This window comes from Periplaneta americana, chromosome 12, assembly GCF_040183065.1.
Source record: "Periplaneta americana isolate PAMFEO1 chromosome 12, P.americana_PAMFEO1_priV1, whole genome shotgun sequence".
Lineage (NCBI taxonomy): Eukaryota > Metazoa > Arthropoda > Insecta > Blattodea > Blattidae > Periplaneta > Periplaneta americana.
The window spans coordinates 133,056,251-133,078,372 of record NC_091128.1 but is presented as its reverse complement, the minus strand read 5'-3'; the positions used below and the strand labels follow the sequence as shown (position 1 = coordinate 133,078,372).

Sequence of the window (22,122 nt, the reverse complement as noted above, 5' to 3'; positions counted from 1 at the left end):
TAATGTACAGTCTTGAATAATTTACAAGAGTGACGTCATTTGTAACAATTTGTGTGATAAATGCGTAAGAAAATGTAATTTTGTAGTTAAAAATCGGGAAAAAAATTCTGTACGAAGCAACTATGGAATTCACAACACATTTTTAGCTTCAGGGGACTAGGTAATTAAAGAAATGATACTCCTGAATAGTTCATTATTTATCTGTAATATTCTTTTACCCTTAAAACCCAAGCATAATGTTATTTTACAAAAAACTTCAAATTAGTGTAATTCTGAAAATATTGAGATTAGGAAAAATGTTTATACGAAATTTTTTGCTCAGAATGCCGTCGGAAATAAGCTCCGTAAGTGACGATAAATCCTTGTGAATCACCCTGTAAATAGAATTGAATCATATTAAATCATATATTATGTTACTACATTTTCTTAAAAACTTTACCTCAAGTCAAATAAACATATACTGGTAGTTCAAATTTAACTCAAGTTATTCAAGTTATCTTAACCGATGGCTATTGATTGGTTTAAATATCAATGTCAATTAATTCGTAGCTATTATTTTTCTCGCTCTATATGACATTCAAATCATTCAATCTTTTCTGATGATACTATTATTCCTTCTTAATTTCAAATGAGCATGTACGCTACTTAGGTGTAAGTTTTTGTGATGTTTTATATATTCGATTTCCTAACCGTTTCAAATGTAAATCATTTTACCTTTTAGATGTGTTTTCCAAATTATGTGAAAGGTTCAGAGCTATAGTGGGCCAAGCGCCATTTATTAAAAACGGAGAAAGCAAGGGTTAAAGTTAAGAGAATACCATAATTTAAAGAAGATTGACATATCATTTGGTTTTGATGTGTATACTTTATATTACTTGCTATATGTTTCTATTGAATTATGGTGTTAACTTAATTTTAACTCTTGTTTTTTACCGTTTTAGTAAATGGCGCTTGGCCCACTATGGTTCTGAACCCTTCATATATAATACGGTTTGTCAAACTTGGCAACTTTTTCATAAAGAAAGCTTAATAAATAAGTAAGTAAATAAATAAACGAATAAATAAATAAGTAAATAAATAAATAAGTTATTATAAATATTCATAATTTAATTATGTAGGCCTATATGTCACTACTGAGGCTGTTTGAGTGGAACAGAAGGCCTCATGGCCTTAACTCTGCCAGCAAAAATAAAATATTCTACACTCTATATTTTATAACTATAATCTTTTGGAATATGATTAATATGATAATAGATAGATAGATAGATAGATAAATAGATAGATAGATAGATAGATAGATAGATAGATAGATAGATAGATAGATAGATAGATAGATAGATAGATAGATGGATGGATGGATGGATGGATGGATGGATGGATGGATGGATGGATGGATGGATGGATGGATGGATGGATGGATGGATGGATGGATGGATGGATGGATGGATGGATGGATGGATGGATGGATGGATGGATGGATGGATGGATGGATGGATGGATGGACGGACGGACGGACGGATGGACGGATGGACGGACGGATGGATATTTAATGCTGGAGACATTTAAAAAATGTATAGCAACATCAATAACAAAATATACTACCAATTAATGTTAAAATATTCATGAAGTCCATAAAGAGGATTAGCCTTCAATTTAGTCTTGAGCGACCTTTTAAATAACTGAAAAGAAGATTCCTTTATATAAGAAGGTAATCTGTTATAAAGTCTTATTGCAACCGTATCAAAACTGTTTTGAGTAATACATTTATTCTTATTAAGATAGATATTATTTCTATTACGGGTGGAATAACCATGAAGGTAACAATTTGCTGTTGAATTAAATTTTTTTTTCTCATATAAAGATGGCAGCTCAAAACATATAATGATGGCAAAGTAAGTATACCCAACTTGCAGTGACTCCACATTACTATCACACCGTACGTGAGTAAGAGATGCGTCTTCTCTTATCCTGAACGAAGGAGTCAGCGTGCTGTTGAACACTGGAAATTGGTAGTCTAGCATTAGTCAGACTTCGGTGATGACGGATTAGTCCGGCGGGGATAGTTACATAGCACCAGGATCCCGAGGTACAACCCAATTAAAACTTCTTCGTGTGGGATATGCGAAAAGTAAAGTGTAATCCCAAATGAGACACACACACAGATAGGCTGTACAGAGTTATCCTCCTGTGTCTTGAAGGTAGCTGTAATGCTATTCTGAATATACAGAAATTATAAATCACTATACATATTGTCTCACCTGGTTTATTATATGTGTAGCACACCCTACGGGAACCCGAACTCTTCTATCTCAAGCTATGCTAAATTAACAGTTACTATTAGGAGTAGGGTAATGGAACTTTTGGAGCTTATCCCTGGAAATTTTAGCGTTAATGTAGCATGTGGGTTTTGAAAAATGCAATTTAATCTCCTAGTTGTGATTTTTTTTTTCATATAATGCAAATTTGATTACTATTTTTGCTACATTTTTAGGGTTAACTAATCTGTAAATTTTAAATTTCATAAAACTCAGGGTTAAGTCTTGCACTAAACTACTGGATGTTCATTTCAAAGTGTGTCACGACGTCACTGTTATGAGTTAGAGATTTGAAGTGAGTTTCAGTTTTTATGTCAGAGACGTTGCCTATTATTTAAGGCGTTCAATCTGAACTTGAGAACGTGTACGGTATAAGTTGAACGTCGTAGCAACAGATGGCGGCCTGTACGGTCTGTGTGCTACCATAACCTCTTTCCAACTGTATTTTGCGCGGACAAATCGTACGCAGGGTATTTGTTATCATCGGTAACGGCAACATTCCACAACACAAATCAAATGCACCGTGTCCATGTTGACCGTCGAAGTTAATCTCAACAAATACGTAAGTAATCGTCTTAACCCTCTCCCCATAAAGAAAAAAACTCACCACAGTACGTGTTTCCAAACAATTCACATCCCTGTCATTACCGGCGTTACCATACGAATCGGTAAGTACTCTTCAGAATGAACGCCGTACTTGCCAGGCAACTTCTCTGGCACATAGGTAATACACCTCTGCGGAAGTGTAGAGAGATTGAATTCTCTAGGCTCATCGGCTAGCCACATGACGGCATGCAGCGAACCATGACACACTTGGAACTGAACACGCAGTATAATGAATGTTTCCTGAAAGTTGTAAATAATTTTGACGGATAGAAACTGAAAAAATGTTAATTTTATACAGACTATTACACTTTTACTACGTCATACTGACCAATAAAACGGTACGGAGCGACGTCTTTCAACCAATCATGGCTGCTTACCCTACAATTTTATCACCTCCCTAATTTGTTTTATAACCTCCCTAGCATTTGTTTTTTTATCGTTCACTAGCATTATTTTGTTTCTTTGTTCGCCAACATTGCACTTTCAATCATTGTACCTTTCAAAGTGTTCATGTTTATTTCATCATCCTTAATTAAAACTTTTCTATCATTATTTTATTTATATTATTTAGGTTATGTTATAGGTTCTGCTGTATGAGATTATGGATAGTAACGTACTAGAGATTGTTGAATATATGTTGATAATTGAAATGGAATGCAACTGTTTTAATAAAAATGAAACTGAATCAACAATGCCTTCTTGACTTGTAATCGTCCACAGAGCTCAATGAAGATTGTATAGTTGGCACAACTGTTAACAAGAGAAGAGCGATCATAACACACTACTGCCATCTAGCGGAATATTTGTAATAATTATATGGTGCAATAATAAATTTTCAAAACAGTTTAGTATTTCAAAGTCAATTAATATTTTGCATTAGAGTACTTAATTTCTTATAATCTTTATATACTTTCTACTAATCTTGTAATAGTAAATTAAATCTCAATCGAGTTTAGATTTTCTGTAGATAAATCAAAACCCCTAGTGAGATTACTGTACAAAACATGAACTTCGGGACATTACTTTCATAATTTTGGTATAATCTAAGCTGTATATGGCAGTGTGTTACAAAACATTTATGTTGTATCTCTTTAGAAGTGAATAGTGTATATGATTCAAATATCCTTGGAAGGAAGAAATTTCAGAGAATATAATGCAGTAAAAACCAAAAATGAAAATTGTTTCTGAAGATGGCCTTTTAAATTTTTGGTGCATCTCTGCTGCATGTGACGGATTGCTACAAAATTTTTAGCCCTTTAGAAGTTAGTGGTGTAAATGTTTCGTATACCACTGGAAAGATGTAATTTCAAAGAATGTACTGCAGTAAAAAGATGAAAATTTTCACCAGTTTTTTTAAGGTTCGGATTAGCTGAATAGGAAAAAATGGAAATTCTTCAAAAGACCGTGAGTAGGGTGAAGGAAATAGGTTTATTCTGAGCATAAGTTTAGCCTGTAATAAATAGTCTTTATTGTGTGACAGAAGTACACACCACCGTAATCTCGTTATCATTGTCGGCACTGTCATCATTATCATCTGTAAAGCGGTAACAATACGTTCATAAAACCTGTTTGATCTGAGTTGTTATCTCGGCGTTCTGTTGGTTCATTCGAAATTTTTTTTGTGTAATTGATTTCTTGTGTTAGCTATTTCAACTGTTTCTTAATGCTAAGTTTTGTGAACATGTTGGTACCAATTATTCTGAACAGCAGGTACCAAATAATGTGGTACAGTAAATATATGTTTGTAAGGTTAGGAAAGAAAACAGAGCATGATAGTTTGTGCAATCATAGGCTGTGCAAAAATGTATGAAAAAATAAAGACAGAGAACAGCCACAGAAGTGCCAATCAGCGTATTCCGAATCTCACCGGACCGATGGACAACAATGACGTCACGCTGCAGCGAAATAGGAACAAAACTGCTGGAAGGATCGATGGCTGTCATGGCGACTGTATAAGTTGTTGTCTGTGCTACGCTAGCAAGATTTTGCAAAATTTCCGTACTGCCATCGCGTTCAAAGAAAAGAGACCATAAGCAATTTATTTCTTGAACCAGTAGTAATAACTGGTCCGTTGACATGTTCGCTCATAAGCCATTAACATATTGTTTTTACGTTGTGCTCATTACAAACAATACAGCAGAACTAAAGCAGAACACACTGCCATGACACAACAGTGCACGATGTCATTCGTCTGCTAATTCCCGCCCTATACAAGAACCAATCAGATTCACTGATGGCGGCTGATGGAGACTGCCACCATCTCTGCAAGCTGATGGTACTGGTGCGACACCAGTGGAGCAACAGTGACGCCATCGGTGAAATTCGGAACACCGTGATGCCATCAGATTGCTCAGCGCTGAGATTCGGAATACGCTCAATTATTAAGGTAACTGGACCCTATATGAACTACCTAAGCTATGGGATTTTTTTTTTTTTTTTTGTGAACTGAAATATGAAAATTGAACTCACATTCAAAAGGGCAAACATTTGTGAGCATCTTTAAAGACGTATGAGCATATTTTAAACGCCCATATGGTTAGAGTGAAACTTAAAATTATTTATAGCATTTAGATCATACTGGGTATATATACAGGGCGATTCATATTTATGTCCAACTTTTTACTCGTTTATCACAAATAAAAGAAATTAACATGACAGCATCAAAGTAGCATGAACTAATACTGCGTGAACAGTATAGAGCAGAACAGGTTTCACGGCCTCGCGCGGCCTTGAGTCCCCCACCTCCGCGCGCATAACCGGCCGGCCGTGAAACCTGTTCTGCTCTATACTGTTCACCTAGTAGTTCATTCATTAGGATTGCTTAAAATGTTAAGATAGAACGTTCCCGGTACCCTAAGCACATCAACACCGGAATGACTTGTGAACCAGAAATTCAAGATATCGCAAGGTGTATGTTCCAAGAATAAATTAACAGAAAAGCAACTCTTAGATAGAAATATGCAACGAAGAATGTTTATCGCACAAGAAATGATAGTTAACTTACAACAATTATGTTATACAGGGTGATTCACGAGGAAAGGTAAACAATTTAATATACGATATCTTAGGCCATTTTGAGTGAAAAAGTTCATATGAACATAGATACGTTTTCCAACGATGGCGGAGCTAGATTAGAGCTGTGCGTTTTCCCTTTCAAGCCTGCCTGTCCTGTGTGATTCAGAATACGTCTGATATTCCGCTCTTGACCACGTCAACAAGCGCAAGCTTGCCTGGCAGTACCCGCTCCTTCTCATACCAAGCATAGTAAGACCCAAGCGAGCCCAATGGGTTGTTACGAAGCCTGTGTGTAGTTTAACTGTACTCTATGGATTCTCAACTAGTGCAAGACAAGTTAGAGTCCGGAGACTATGTTTTGGTTAATGGACATAGGAATTGATCTGAAGTCTGGAAAAAATTCTCTTGTGTAAATGAAAAAGAAACACTAAAACCAAAGTGTCCTGCGAAATACAATACGTATGGAAAGATTTTAAAAGTGAAACAGGTACCTCAGGCATGTTGCGTCATATATTATGTGAAGTGGAAAGAAATGTTCAAGATGGGTAAAATATTTTGAAAACTGATAAAGAATTTTTAGTGGAAAGGTGTGTGGAAATGTGCGCGAAAGACTTGAGACCATTTTCTACTGTGGAAGGGGAAAGATTCTTAAAGTTAGGACAGGCCCTATTGCATATATTTCTTTTTTTCTGAAAAAAAAAATAGCATTTATTTATACCTATTTCAATAATTGAAGTTTTACGAGAAATAAGCTTTGAAATTAACAATAAAATAAAAAGTTAATAGTTATCTTAGACACAACTTTCATATTTATTGAATCCAGTACCGACTGTGAAAGCTAACTACATGTAAAAAAAAAAAGAGGCACGATAAGAGCCTGCTATCCTAGGAGCAAGCTCACGTGAGACCCGACTCACAACATAACACAACACATAAACTTGCTTCTACTGTTGGGTTAAATACGCTCTTGCCTGTTCACCAGTCCAAGCAGGTCAGGCAGGCTGAATGTTGCTGTAAGCACAGCTCTAAGCTAGATGCTTTTTTTTTTTTTTTTGTAAAATGTCTCGCCCGAATGTGAATCAAACGTTACCATATGCTGTTGACGTGAAATGTGAGACAAGGTCACGGATCGCAATGAATGACATAACATTGGAATCTGCATTGTGAACGACGTGGATAAGTTCATTCACCTCACAAACCCGGTGACGGGGGATTACAAATGTCCAACCGCCCTTAGCTGATGTAATGACACAGATCCCGCGCGTAACACAAATACACTATCGCTTATCAGTTCACAGCAGTTCAGTCAGCTACTTACAGTACAGTAGTTCTACAGGTACTGTTATCAGAAGTGTTAAGTTGTGTTTTTCAAGATGCCTTATAAATTTTCGATTGCAGAATACGCCGATATTGTGTATGTTTATGGTTTGTGCGATGGAAGTTCCTTGCGTGCCGACGCTGAATATGAACGACGCTTTCCGAACAGAAGGGTACCATATCGAATAGTATTTACTGTCTAGGGGGTTGGGTGAAAGACTTGATGTACCAAAGGAAGGTGAAAACGAGAGAGGCGCTAATCGACCATATTTTGGATACTGCACGCCGTGTACAGAACAGCCACGTGCAACTCTCCCGAGCGATGAGCGCGATTCACTCCCGGGCGCAACAGTGCATTGAAGCAGAAGGAGGTACCTTTGAAAATGTGAGAAAACATCGACCCCGACATCTAGAATATTAGGTATGTATGTATACGTGAATATAAACTTTAAATTTGTCCTTTATCGGTCTCTAAATGCGAGTTAGTACAATGGAATCCCAAAAGTTTTTGTGAAATCAAAGAGCCATATCTCCGTAACTGTTCGATCACGGACCCATATTCATTTGAACTTTTTGACCCAGAATGACTTCAGAATTCACATCCCAAATTTTTTACCTTTCCTCGTGTATATTACGGTTCAGATGTGAATATTTCGAATAAGATGGTGAATAAGCTGAGGTTACGAATAAATCACTTCAAAGGCTGGTAACTGTGAAGTCAGGTATATTTCTTCCCTAACTGAGGATAATAGTATCTGGTTAATGTACTTACTTACTTACTGGCTTTTAAGGAATCCGGAGGTTCACTGCCGCCCTCACATAAGCTCGCCATTGGTCCCTATCCTGAGCAAGATTAATCCATTCTCTATCGTCATATCCCAAATCCCTCAAATCCATTTTAATATTATCTTCCCATCTACGTCTCGGCCTCCCCAAAGGTCTTTTTCCCTCCGGCCTCCCAACTAACACTCTATATGCATTTCTGGATTCGCCCATACGTGCTACATGCCCTGCCCATCTCAAACGTCTGGATTTAATGTTCCTAATTATGTCAGGTGAAGAATACAATGCGTGAGTTCTGTATTGTGTAACTTTCTCCATTCTCCTGTAACTTCATCCCTTTTAGCCCCAAATATTTCCCTAAGCACCTTATTCTCAAACACCCTTAACCTATGTTCCTCTCTCAAAGTGAGAGTCCAAGTTTCACAACCATAAGGAAGAACCGGTAATATAACTGTTTTATAAATTCTAACTTTCAGATTTTTCGACAGCAGACTGGATGATAAAAGCTTCTCAACCGAATAATAACAGGCATTTCATATATTTATTCTGTGTTTAATTTCCTCCCGAGTGTCATTTATATTTGTTACTGTTGCTCCAAGATATTTGAACTTCTCCACCTCTTGAAAAATTAAATTTCCAAATTTTATATATCCATTTCGTACAATATTCCCGTCACGAGACATAATCATATACTTTGTCTTTTCGGGATTTACTTCCCAACCTATCTCTTTACTTGCTTCCAGTAAAATTCCCGTGTTTTCCCTAATCGTTTGTGGATTTTCTCCTAACATATTCACGTCATCCGCATAGACAAGCAGCTGATATAACCCGTTCAATTCCAAGCCCTCTCTGTTATCCTGGACTTTCCTAATGGCATACTCTAGAGCAAAGTTAAAGAGTAAAGGTGATAGTGCATCTCCTTGCTTTAGCCCGCAGTGAATTGGAAAATGTACTCGTATATAAAATAGTATATAGCGTGTTCACCATTGGAGTTTTGACAGTTATTTCTGAATGTACATAACATGTAATTCTATTCGCTACAGCGTAGAATTTATATGTGAGTACTGTAGTAATGAAAAGCTATTAGTAGCAGATACTAAGCAGGTGTTTCGCAGTTAACTGCAATCTATATTTGTGGCGTTCATCGGCCATAATGAACAAACATTTAAACCAGCTCCACATTACGCAGCATTACCGCTAATGTGTGCACCGCTCGTGGCTCACAGCTGTTAGTCGAGTGCATTAATCATGACTTATGTAGGCATTATATTTCAATTTCGGCGTTGATATTTTCATTTCCGACGGAATGTGTGTGACTCAAACAAGAACTGAAAGCAATCACCGAAAGGAAATAAGAAGGAAATTCAAAGAGTTTAAATAATATAGGCCGCATGGAGAAATAACAAAGCTTTCCCATCGCTTTACGTGCATCCAGACAACGAAAGCTGTCTGCTGTCCTGGCTCATTTAATTTATCGCGCGCATGCGCAACTCGTAGCTGCTGCACTCACGGTAAGAATCATTATTTGCACAGCTTTCGCGTTGCTGCAACAGCACAACTCTTCAGTAATTTAACAAGGGAAGAACGGCGTGAGCGCTGTAGGCTGTAACAATGCCTGACAACATAACCTCACGCCGCATCTGAATTAAAATTTACGAGCCGTAAAAGCAGACTGTACTAAGAGACACTGCCATGTGTCTACGGTCATTCAAAACTATATTATTCCGGAAGTTTACAAGTAATTCAGAGTTATAAAAAACTACAGGAATCAAGTTAGAGTGGCAAATTCAGAATATATACAGTGGAAGGTGTTCAGTGACTCTAACATTACAGAATTCTCATAACTATAGTCGCGACGCTGTTATTCCCAGTGTGACTCCTCCTCTTTGTTTACGTTATAGGAAGTCAAGGCTCTATAAAGGCTAAGTAGGTAGTATCGTTCGCCATTTTTGTTCTTTCGTTGCCGAGCTACCAGACGAGGGATCTATTTGCCACACCGTTAAATATTATCATGTCGTAGCTCCTATGATAATAAATCAAACACACTGAAATTCAGCAAATAATTGAGCGGCAAATAACGTCCTCGTGTGCTTTCTGCGAACGCCAACGAAAGAGCTGAAATGGCGGGCGATGATATATTAAGTATTTATCCAACCTTAGGAAATGCTTAGCATTTTCATCAGCGAATCACAAGACGCACACGTTTAAATGTAGCCGATCTGCAACGCGATTGGATGCCGGCAATTAGAGCGACGGGACTATAGCAGTGCATATCCTGTACAGATTACTGTGCACTTAACTGCGGAATCCCGGCCAAATAAGTAACTCATTTGAGTGCGCCCCTTGTATAATGGCAGTTGACTTGGACATAAAACGTCAACACATATGCCTAACTTGGAGTCAGGCCAAAAGAGAAACATTGAAGGAGGAGGGTTCGATCCGGTGCTGCGGATTGAATTCGGCATAGCTCAGTGGTCAGAGCGCTTGGTACGTAGAACCAAGGACCCGGGATCGATCCCCGGCACCGGCGATTATTCTGTAGGACAAATTAATAAACCTGTAATATTTTCATAGCTAGCAGTGCATATTCTGTACAGATTACTGTGCACTTAACTGCGGAATCCTGGCCAAATAAGTAACTCAGTTGAGTGCGCCCCTTGTATAATGGCAGTTGACATGGGCATGAAACGTCAACATATATGCCTAGCTTGGAGTCAGGACGAAAGGGAAACATTGAAGGAGGAGAGTTCGATCCGGTTCTGTGGATTCAATTCGGCGTAGCTCAGTGGTCAGAGCTCTTGGTACGTAGAACCGAGGACCCGGGTTCGATCACCAGCACCGGGCGAATTTTTCTTCTCAAATATTAATTATCAATTAATATTACAGAGATTATTCTGTAGGACAAATTAATAAACCTTTAATATTAATTGTCAATTACAGAATAAGTCCTTGAGATAAAGGAAACAGAATTTTCTTTTACCATTTTGCATCATTTCCTTTTAATTAATGGGATATCGACTTTGTTCCTAAAAGTAATTGCAACATCGCGGTACATTTAATAGCACTTACCCACGCACAGAAACTACCCTTCTCCCTAACAAGGAGAGAAGAGGTGTAAACATTCATTATCTGCTGCACTCTCCGCTCTAGAAAACGCTCTATACCCTGCGGTATTCAGATCTTAGGTTAAAGCACGTGTCTACATTTCGATAGCAGCATTGCCAAATCCCTTAATTAAAGTAATTTATCATTAATTAAAGTTTAAAACAGTTGTTGAAACTGGGAACTGTAGTAAAGGCGATTACGAAACGTGTATCCCTTAAATCCATTTTAATATTATCCTCCCACCTACGTCTCGGCCTATTATAAATTAAATGGATATAAATTATTTCCGTGTAAATTAGTATTTTTTATACTCTGCAGACCGAAAAAAGAGAATTTGAATTTCTAGAATTTGAATTTCTGGTGTAAACATTTTTTTTTGGAAATCTTAATCCTTTTTTAGGAACACGAAGACTGATATTACTTGAGAAATATTCACAATCAATTTCACCCTTAATGACTTTAGAAAAAAAATCAAGATCTTGACGTCTGGCACATAGACTACAACAATTAAAATATTTGCAGTTACTCTCAAAATTATAAACACAGGAATAGGGTAAAAATCTAAAAGTACAGAAGGAAATAAATTTTCTTTGAATATTTCCCAATTAACCGAGCCGTGGAAGTAATGGAATGCCAGACAACAGACGTGTGTTCAAGTTTAGATATATCCAATGTATAATAATAATAATAATAATAATAATAATAATAATAATAATAATAATAGTGTGTAATAGTAGACTCCCAAAGGCAATTTATAATTATGTATCACATGGCCAAAGATCTGTGGGTCGTCCTGCTAAGAGATGGAGTGAAAATTTTATGTGAGACCGTAACAGGCCTTGTGGCCTAACTCTTGTCAGACAGAAGAAAAAGATAATAATAATACGTTGTGAAATACTATTATTGAAACTTATCTAATAATGATATGATATGACATGATATATTTATTCATCTATCATATGAGCCGTTGAGAGCAAAAGTAGTGTAAGTCAAAAATTGGTAATGAGGGTTAAAGTAAACATTCTGCAAAATACAGCGGAAAGCAGCAATTAATATTCAATTTATTTAAACTATTAGTAGTCAGTGGATAGCAAGAAGAACATAGGTATTAATTGTTACTTTGCGCTGTATTTTACAGAATGTTTACTTTAAACCTCATTACCCAACTTTGACTTACACCACTTTTGCTCTGAACGACTCATATATCTGTAAGACAGAATTGTTACGATTCTATATTACCCCCGATCTGCCTTACTTTACAATTTTAATCACCTATGCCAAGTCTCACAACTAAAGAAAATAAACAAAAACAAAACAAAAAAACACACACACATACACACTACAAGATCAATTTAATACACCATTACTTTTAACTTCCTCTTCCCATTTCATCTTCACTATCATTAAAAATTTGCCAAATTTATTTAACTCTCCTATATTAGTTATATTGCATATTTTCTTATATGCTACATATTTATTCATATTCAAAAATTTATTATTTATCCACCTTTTCCTTGTATTGTCTGTTTCTTGACATTCTAATAATATATGAAACGCGGCTTCTCCCATGCCGCAAAGGGGGCAGATATCCTTCTCTACGGTACCCCTCCTGTTTTTCAATTTCCATATTCCTAGTCTCCACCAAGCTAAGCCCGTTCTCACTTTCCTATTATTTATTCTGACATATTCTTCTTGTTTTCATGACATTTTAATGTCCTTATAGTTACTTAATGTTCTCAATTCGTTGTGAAAATTTTATCTAATAATAGTATTTCACAACGAGGACCTTAAAAAATAAAACACAACTTTCAACACAACTACAATTTATTTTATAAAACGTTAGCTGTTCCACTATTAACCTATGGTTCAGAAAATTGGTCTATAAAACCAGCAACTAAAACGAAAATTGAAACCAACGAAATGAAATTCCTTCGAAGTGTTGTTGTTCTCACTCATTTTGATCATCAGAAGAATATATACAAAACTAAATATTTTTAATATGACTGAAGAAATACAACAAAAAACATAATTGGTACTAACATATAAAAAGAATCGGTGATGACCGGTTACCTAAAGTAATATTGAACTATGAACCAAGAGACACAAAAATGTAGGTAGACAAAGAACAAGGTGGATAGCCGACATAACTTTGAAGACGGAACAGGCCAATAGGCCCAATCCCCGTGGTTGATGATGATGATGATGATGATGATGAAGATTATTATTATTATTATTATTATTATTATTATTATTATTATTATTATTATTACATTAGTTAATATGCTTAAAGATTCATTATAGTTACTTACTTACTTATTGGCTTTTAAGGAGCCCGGAGGTTTATTGCCGCCCTCACATAAGCCCGCCATTGGTCCCTATCCTGACAAGATTAATCCATTCTCTATCATCATATCCCACCTCCCTCAAATCTATTTGAATATTATCTTCCCGTCTACGTCTCGGCCTCCCTAAAGGTATTTTTCCCTCCTACCTCCCAACTAACACTCTATATGCATTTCTAGATTCGCCCATACGTGCTGCATGCCTTGCCCATCTCAAACGTCTGGATTTAATGTTCCTAATTATGTAAGGCGAAGAATACAATGCGTGGAGTTCTGTGTTGTGCAACTTTCTCCATTCTCCTGTAACTTCATCCCTCTTAGCCCCGAATATTTTCCTAAGAATCTTATTCTCAAACACCCTTAACCATAAAGAACAACCGGTAATATAACTGTTTTATAAATTCTAACTTTCAGATTTTTTGACAGCAGACTGGATGATAAAAGCTTCTCAACCGATTAATAACAGGCATTTCTCATATTTATTCTGTATTTAATTTCCTCCCGAGTATCATTTATATTTGTTACTGTTGCTCCAAGACATTTGAACTTCTCCACCTCTTCAAAAGATAAATTTCCAATTTTTATTTTTCCATTCGTACAATATTCCCGTCACGAGACATAATAATATATTTTGTCTTTTCGGGATTTACTTCCAAACCTATCTTTTTACTTGCTTCCAGTAAAATTCCCGTGTTTTCCCTAATCGTTTGTGGATTTTCTCCTAACATATTCACGTCATCCGCAAAGACAAGCAGCTGATGTAACCCGTTCAATTCCAAACCCTCTCTGTTATCCTGGAATTTCCTAATTGCATACTCTGGAGCAAAGTTAAAAAGTAAAGGTGATAGTGCATCTCCTTGCTTTAGCCCACAGCGAATTGGAAACGCATCTGACAGAAACTGACTTCATTACAGTTTTTTTAAATTAAATTTAGGCTACTTTAAAAAACACAACACAGGTAGACAACAGATTGGATGCACGAAAACTACATAGGCTACTATATCACTTAACGAACTAAAATAATTAGAATTACAATTACCAAGTTATAGTACTGCATGTACGAATAATCCTAGAAACAAAGTTATTTCATTTCATAATATGTCGATCTTGCATTTAAGTACAAGTTTATATTACGTTTACACAAACAGCATTAGAGACAATGGCCAACATTTCTAAACCTTGAGAATAGATAATAATGATGATGATTAGTGGTGGTGAAAGAGAACTAAGACGACTTAATGTTAAAAGATAGAACTGTGTTAGTCATTGTAAGTTGAAAGTCCTCTCTGAAAGTGTCATGCAAATTAAATTCTTTAGACCTTTCAAAGGAGTATTTCTCTTGCTTAGGAACAGAGCTAGTGATTATATCAATACTGCACCCGGAATGTGATTCAGCTCTTCATTAAGCCATCGCCTCTTCAAAGAACTCTTTGTTTCTTGAGTACGTGGAATAATTCACTTGAACAACTTTCCAAGTGTTTCCTTTACCACGACTCTAACCAATACCTTAGCGCTTGCTTTTATTGCAGACGGACGAACTGAATTCATTACTTGAAGCACGATCAAATTCCCCTTACGAATTTCCATTTTCTAAACCCACGGAACTCAACTTAGGTTTCCATAGACGAGTAAAAAGTGTTAAGTATCTTTATGTTACATTACAGGACGTATCATATTTTATTGTTTCCTTGAATCCCGCGACCGCTACGATTCTTTCCGCAAACATCGCTGTTTGAACCAATTCCTGCTGTTCATTTTAATTAACTTATTTAATTTGAAGTAGGTACTATACATGAGACACCTCTAAACGCAGTCAAACTTCACGTCCAAAACTACAATGAAAATTTTTACTAGGTTTGTAAGGTTCCTTCTTAACAATGAGAATATTTAAAGAAGGTGATATAATAATAGAATAATAAAAAAAAGTGTTCTGGAACGAGAATGTTGAAGGAATTCGAACCACTCGAAAATATTTATTCCACGATCACTTTTTCACTTCGAATCTTAGGCTACAGGAATTTTCCGTGACTTAATTCACACCTCTTTGGCGTCAGGTAGTTAGATAACGCTCTTATCTATGACTAAGTCTTTCACATTATCCAACCTTCGGTCTGTGAAGAAGATTTATTGAAATTGTCGAAAGCGTATGGATTATACATTTCATCTTTTTATAATTCATATGTAAAAATATTCGAAGGCGTACTGGTTTTTAAACTGGTTTGTGACTCACATGTCAAAATATTCGAAAGCATACCATGTAAAAAATATCTGGAAGCGTACAGAGCACAAATTTTGAGAGGTTCATAACGCATAGGTAAAAGTATCTGAAATCTTAAAAAGCATACATTTGATCTTGTTTATGATCAACATACAGAGTGTTTCAAAAATAGAGGGCATAATTTCAGGTATGTATTGCCCATATGTAGACAATACAAAAAGTTCATTACAACATTTGTCCGGAAATGGCCTTCAAAACAGTGATATTCACCGGAACGTTTTTCTTCCCGCAGGTAGTTATCTTTACAGCGGATGTTCAAAATGTCCACTTCCTGCTTGAATACAGGCCTCGCATCGATGTCTCATGGCCCTGCGAACACGATCCCAAATTCCAGGAGTATTGTGTATTTCCTCACAACCTGCCACAATTCGATTCCGAAGGGATTCCAAATCAGGCACCGGAGACGAATACACCAATGATTTTAAATGGCCCCACAAGTAGAAATCGATAGATTTCAAATCAGGTGAGCATGGAGGCCAAGAAATTGGACCACCTCTACCTATCCATCGGTCAGGGTACCTCTCCTGGTACAAACGACGATCCAGCGCAGCATTTCCGTCCGCCTTATCGTACATGAAGTGCACTTCTGCCAGCTCCTGAGTTGAGTGTATGTCGCACAGCATAACGCCAAACACAACAGTCAATGTACCCTTCACCTCGGAATTAAATGTCAGAGTGCCCTCTGTTAATATCTTCTGTAACGGCACCTACCTGCGGGAAGAAAAACGTTCCGGTGAATATCACTGTTTTGAAGGCCATAACTCGGAAACCAAGCATTTCCGGATACATGTTGTAATGAACTTTTTGTATTGTCTACATATGGGGAACACATACCTGAAACACTCTGTATAAAAATACCCGAAAGCTTACAAAGCATGCATTTAAACTGGTTTATGAATCACATGTGAAAATATCCGAACATGTAGCCTACAAATCATAGACGTTTAAACTAGTTTATGAGTCACGTGTAAATATATCTGAAAACGTACATTGCATGTACTTAAACTGGTTTATGGCTCTTATGTAAAAATATCTGAAAACGCACAGAGTACACATTTAAACTGATGTATGACTCATACTTAAAATATCTGAGAGATCCATTTTGAGTTTGGCCCTCGAAAAGCCAACCAGTGAGCTCAGTCTTTGTGTGATCCAGAAAATACAAGTCATCTGGTTGGGAGGGGGGGGGGTCATCATTTCAGCCAGTGACCTTATCCTATGAGAAAAATATTCAATCATTCGCCCTATAATTTCGCTATTCATTTATGTGTAATTTTAAAGACTTCCAGACCAACTTCTCGCAAACTCGAGGGTTCGTGCATCATAATGTGTTAGAAGAGACTTCCTTAGGGTAATAATATACGTGTAGGTGGCGGAGTTATTCATTTCGTTGCTTTTAGCCGCTTACCTCACCATGCATGCCGACGTGCACCTCACAACACAGTCAAGCAGTTCATTTGGCCACGGGGAAGTCAGTTAGGCAGGCAGTTAGTGGATAAAGACTATATGGAAATGCTAGATTTATTTATTTATTTATTTATTTTTTATTAATTAATTAATTTATTTATTTTTTATTTATTCATTTATTTAGTTACTTATTTATTTATTTAGTTATTTATTTATTTATTTTTTATTTATTCATTTATTTATTTATTTTTTATTTATTCATTTATTTAGTTATTTATTTATTTATTTATTTATTTATTTATTTATTTATTTATTTATTTATTTTTTATTAATTCATTTATTTAGTTATTTATTTATTTATTTAGTTATTTATTTATTTATTTATTTTTTATTTATTCATTTATTTAGTTATTTAGTTATTTATTTATTTATTCATTTATTTATTTATTCATTTATTCATTCATTTATTCATTCATTTATTCATTCATTTATTCATTTATTCATTCATTCATTCATTCATTTATTTATTTATTTATTTATTTTATTTTTTATTTATTTTTTATTTATTTTTTATTTATTTATTTTTTATTTATTTATTTATTTTTTATTTCTTTATTTTTTATTTACTTATTTATTTATTTACTTATTTATGTATTTATTTATTTAATTTTTATTTATTTATTTATTTATTTATTTATTTATTTATTTATTTATCTATTTATTTATTTATTGGTTGATTTGTTTGTTGATTTGTTTGTTGGTTTGTTTGTTTGTTCGTTCGTTCGTTCGTTCATTTATTTATTTATTTTGGTAGAGTTAAGGCCATGAGGCCTTCTCTTCCATACTACCAGAAGTAAAATTCATATTGAAACAATGACAAAAATAGGAAAGTCATATTTAAATATAAAAATAATTTTCATGCACATTAACAAACTTACATGGGATATAATGAGATATTAAATAAACACGATACATAATTAATTTGTTTACAATTCATATCCTAATTCTACTTTATGATAGGCCTAAATGACAATTTACATACACACAGAATAACCTATAAAAATTGGCTAACGCTCACACATGAATTTCATGTAAAAGTATGTAATTCTTAATTTTTAGTTTAAATTGATGCCGTTCGGCAATCCCTGACATCACGAGGTAAGGAGTTCCATAGGCGACAAACTGACACGGTGAAAGAGGATGAATAGAAAGAGGCACGGTGACGAGGAATGGATGATAAGGCCTGATGTTGATTCCGTAACGCTGTAAGATATTCAAAGCGAGTTCTCAGATATTTTGGAGTAGAAGTGAATAATATTCTAAACAGAATAGATAAAGAATGTGCTATTCTACGTTCCTTTAGGGGGACTCAAGAAAGAACTTCAAAAGATGGCGTTATATGATCAAATTTACGAGTATTGCAGATGAAGGGGACACACACATTATGAACACGTTGTAGTCTTTCAACTAAATTGACAGTTGTATTTGTCAAAAGAGAACCACAGTAATCAAAATGGGGCATCACTAGCGATTGAATAATATCGTGCCTGTGTCTAGAAGATTCAGCAGCTCAAGAAGTACCTAGATAATTTTTTTTTTTAATATTTAAGAATGTCTAAGTCCACTTTCAAGTACATATTGATGTTGAATGAACGTAGAATCCACAAGGTCTATAGTAATCTACTTAAACAACCGGTCAGTGTTGAGAAAAGGCCACTGTTGATACTCAGGTTGCCAGAATAATCGAGAGCTTTCTGGATTGTGAATCAGCTTCAGCCAGGGATAAGTCGGGAAGACAGGCCACTTTCACCCATGCTAAACTGTCACTCGCAGATTTTTGGCGTAGAAGCTACGTGTTATTCAGGTCATATGGCTGGTATACAATGGTACACAGACCGGCGAGAGTGACGAAATAATTTAGTATTAGTATTTATTTAGTATTTATTTATTTAACCTGGTAGAGATAAGGCCGTCAGGACTTCTCTGCCCCTCTACCAGGGGATTACAATTATAATATGAACAATAAAATTACAATTAACATTAAATTTACAATTACAATTACAATAAAATTTAAAGTACGACAAGATTACCTGATTAATGTAAGCTAGACATTTTATCATTGAAGTTAAGAACAAAGAATATTTTTGTATTTACTGAATTACAAATTAAACCTACAATAACAAAATTCTATAGTGATGAAATTGCCGGATATTGAAATATTTTGTGATAGATTAAGAGAACTATTTACAAGAAACCATGTTTTAACGAGTCTCAATTACTGACCAAGTGCCTAGCAAGTTTGCGTTTGAATTCAATTTTATTTCGACAGTCCCGCGGTTTTGTAATCGAAACAAGAGAGAGTGCGGACAAATTATACAGGGTGTAAACGATATAAACTGCCAAAAATACCGGTGATAGAGTATAAATTACTAAACAAAAACGTATAATAAAATGTTTCTGTAAATTTTGTGATTTCACTAGAAAAAAAATGTTATCTGTGAGTCTAATGATTTTAGAAATAATAGTATACCGTCATTATTGATTTCGGTCCGGCACATACATTGCAACTGTCCAGAATTTAATATGTTGTACGATTTCATTCTGTAATTTTCTGTACGCTCATGCATTTTTCTGCTATTGTTGCAGCGATACCAACAGTTAAGGATCAAGATTTTAGGCGATTGTTACTATTGCATCAGTGGAGCTCCACGAGAAAGACCCGATCATGCCGTACTGTGCGTGCACATGGGACTCTCCATGGTTAAGGCGATAAAGTAAGTACATGAACTCTTCATAGGATTTTGAACATTGAAGTTCTTTAAATCTTTCATTGGAATTTCAACTTGCCCATCAATGCTTATAAGGGTTGAACTTCCTGCAATTCATTCTTTCCCCATTAGTAGAAGTCTTCCATGAGATATATTTTCGATCTTCAAATGTTTCTTTTCTAAGTTGAGCGGACTTCTAATATCACTTGCAGTAATCTTACTCTGTTCATTTGTTTTTGCAAAATTTCTAAGAATTTTGTATACCAATTTCATTTCTTAAATCTCAGATTCGTCTATGATTTACTCGTAGTAAAGAACTATAGTCGCGACGCTGTTATTCCCGGCGTGGCTCCTCCTCTTTGTTTACGTCTTAGGAAGTGAAGGCTCTATAAAGTCTAGGCCCAATTGTATAAAACTCCCTCACTAAAGATCAACTTTGATCGAAGATCGAAAAGTAAACCGAGTTCAGACACTTCTTCTATTGTATAAAACTTTTCTGCGATCAAATTACCTTGGTTCAAATGCAATCTAAGTTCACGTAAAAAGGATTTGGCAACATCGCATAAACAGGTGAAATACGTGATGCGCGGACCATGTTATACAGGTTTGTTCAGTGTTGCCAATCTAGCGATTTTAACTCTTCTTTTAACTTTTATATTGCTTAAATAGGGATTTAGTGACCTTTTTAGCACCCCATGGTGACAAAATTTAATCTTTCTTTGTTGATAATGAGAAATCTAGCGACTTTACAACTACTTTTTGGCGACTTTCCGTATTACACTCTGTTGGAGACAGTTTTTTTTTGTAATGTAAATAATGGCGGACAATAAGAAGAAGGTTGACTGTTCTCCAAGTTGTTATCATGTTATGGTGTTTGATACTGCTAAACATAATAAAGCTTTATAAAACGACAATTTTCGTTTAGTAATACAATCAACTGAACATTTATGAATGTACCTATCATATCCATTAATAATTAATGATTGTTATAAACATAATATAATTATAGGTTATGTTATTTTATACTGCTGAACACGATAGAGCCTTATAAAATATAAGATTGTTTGTGTATTAAGGCAAGAAATTGAAAGAAATATGTATAAATGTACCTAACATATCTATTAATATTAAAAATAATGGATATTTTATTTGCACAATCTGTCACTCGTATATTTCAAGCAGAAAAGAAATAACTGAACTTGGATCATCTAACTTAATCGGAGAAATTTCTTCAGTCAAAGTTGACTTTAGTTTGAGACAAATTAATCTCAGATTAGACTTTATACAACACAAAATTCCAAGTTCAGCTGAAACAAGGATCAATTTAACCTCTGATCTAAGATTAATGGTTTATACAATCGGGCCTAGGTAGGTAGTATCGTTCGCCATTTTTGTTATTTCGTTGCCGAGCTACCAGACGAGGGATCTATTTGCCAAACCGTTAAACATTACCATGTCGCAGCTCCTATGATAATAAATCAAACGCACTGTAATTGAGTAAATAATTGAGCGGCAAATAACGTCCTCGTGTGCTTTCTGCGAATGCCACTGAAAGAGCCAAAATGGCGGCCGATTATATTAAGTATTTATCGAGCCTTAGGAAATGTATGACGTCATCATCAGTGAATTACAAGACGCACATGTTTAAATGTAGCCGATCTGCAACGTGATTGGCTGCCGGAAATTAGAGCGACGGAACTATAACAAGAAAACAACTCCCAGTGCAGAATCTTGTGTCCGTCCACGTAAGTGTGCATCTGGTGGGACAAAGAAGGCGACATTTACTGTGATTGAAGAATTTAACGATCACTGCTGAGATTTATTACCACTAAAATTCGTCATCTTGAGGCCGTTATTCAAGAAAAATATCTGGGAAGACTGCATCAAATGATTGTGTAGTGTGATAATTTCCGTCCGCATACTGCTAACGATACAAAAATGTTAATCCAAGAGCTCAGTTGGGAGGTCATTGCACATTCATCCTACTTACCGATCTTGCTTATCAGATTTTCATCGTGTCTGTTCTCCATCCAACAATCTCCGTGGCATCTCCTTTAATACCGAAGCTACTGTTCTAAATTTGGCGTGACTATTTCTTCAGCTCCAAACCACAGGATTCCACCGACGTGAAATTGAAAATTGCCAGAAATTTAGAAGTCGATCATAAACATTTCAGAAGGATGTAG

The 22,122-nt window shown here is 35.5% G+C and overlaps 1 protein-coding gene across 4 annotated transcripts in view; it reads left to right on the top strand.

Moving 5' to 3' along the window:
• The window catches only part of LOC138710896 (adenylate cyclase type 3-like), a 780,256-nt gene that overhangs the window by 451,784 nt on the left and 306,350 nt on the right, over nt 1-22,122 (top strand). For all 4 annotated transcript variants that reach the window (XM_069842085.1, XM_069842087.1, XM_069842086.1 and 1 more), the window contains exon 5: nt 19,815-19,942. In XM_069842085.1, coding sequence (XP_069698186.1) covers nt 19,815-19,942 — 128 coding nt within the window. The remainder of the gene's footprint in view (nt 1-19,814; nt 19,943-22,122) is intronic.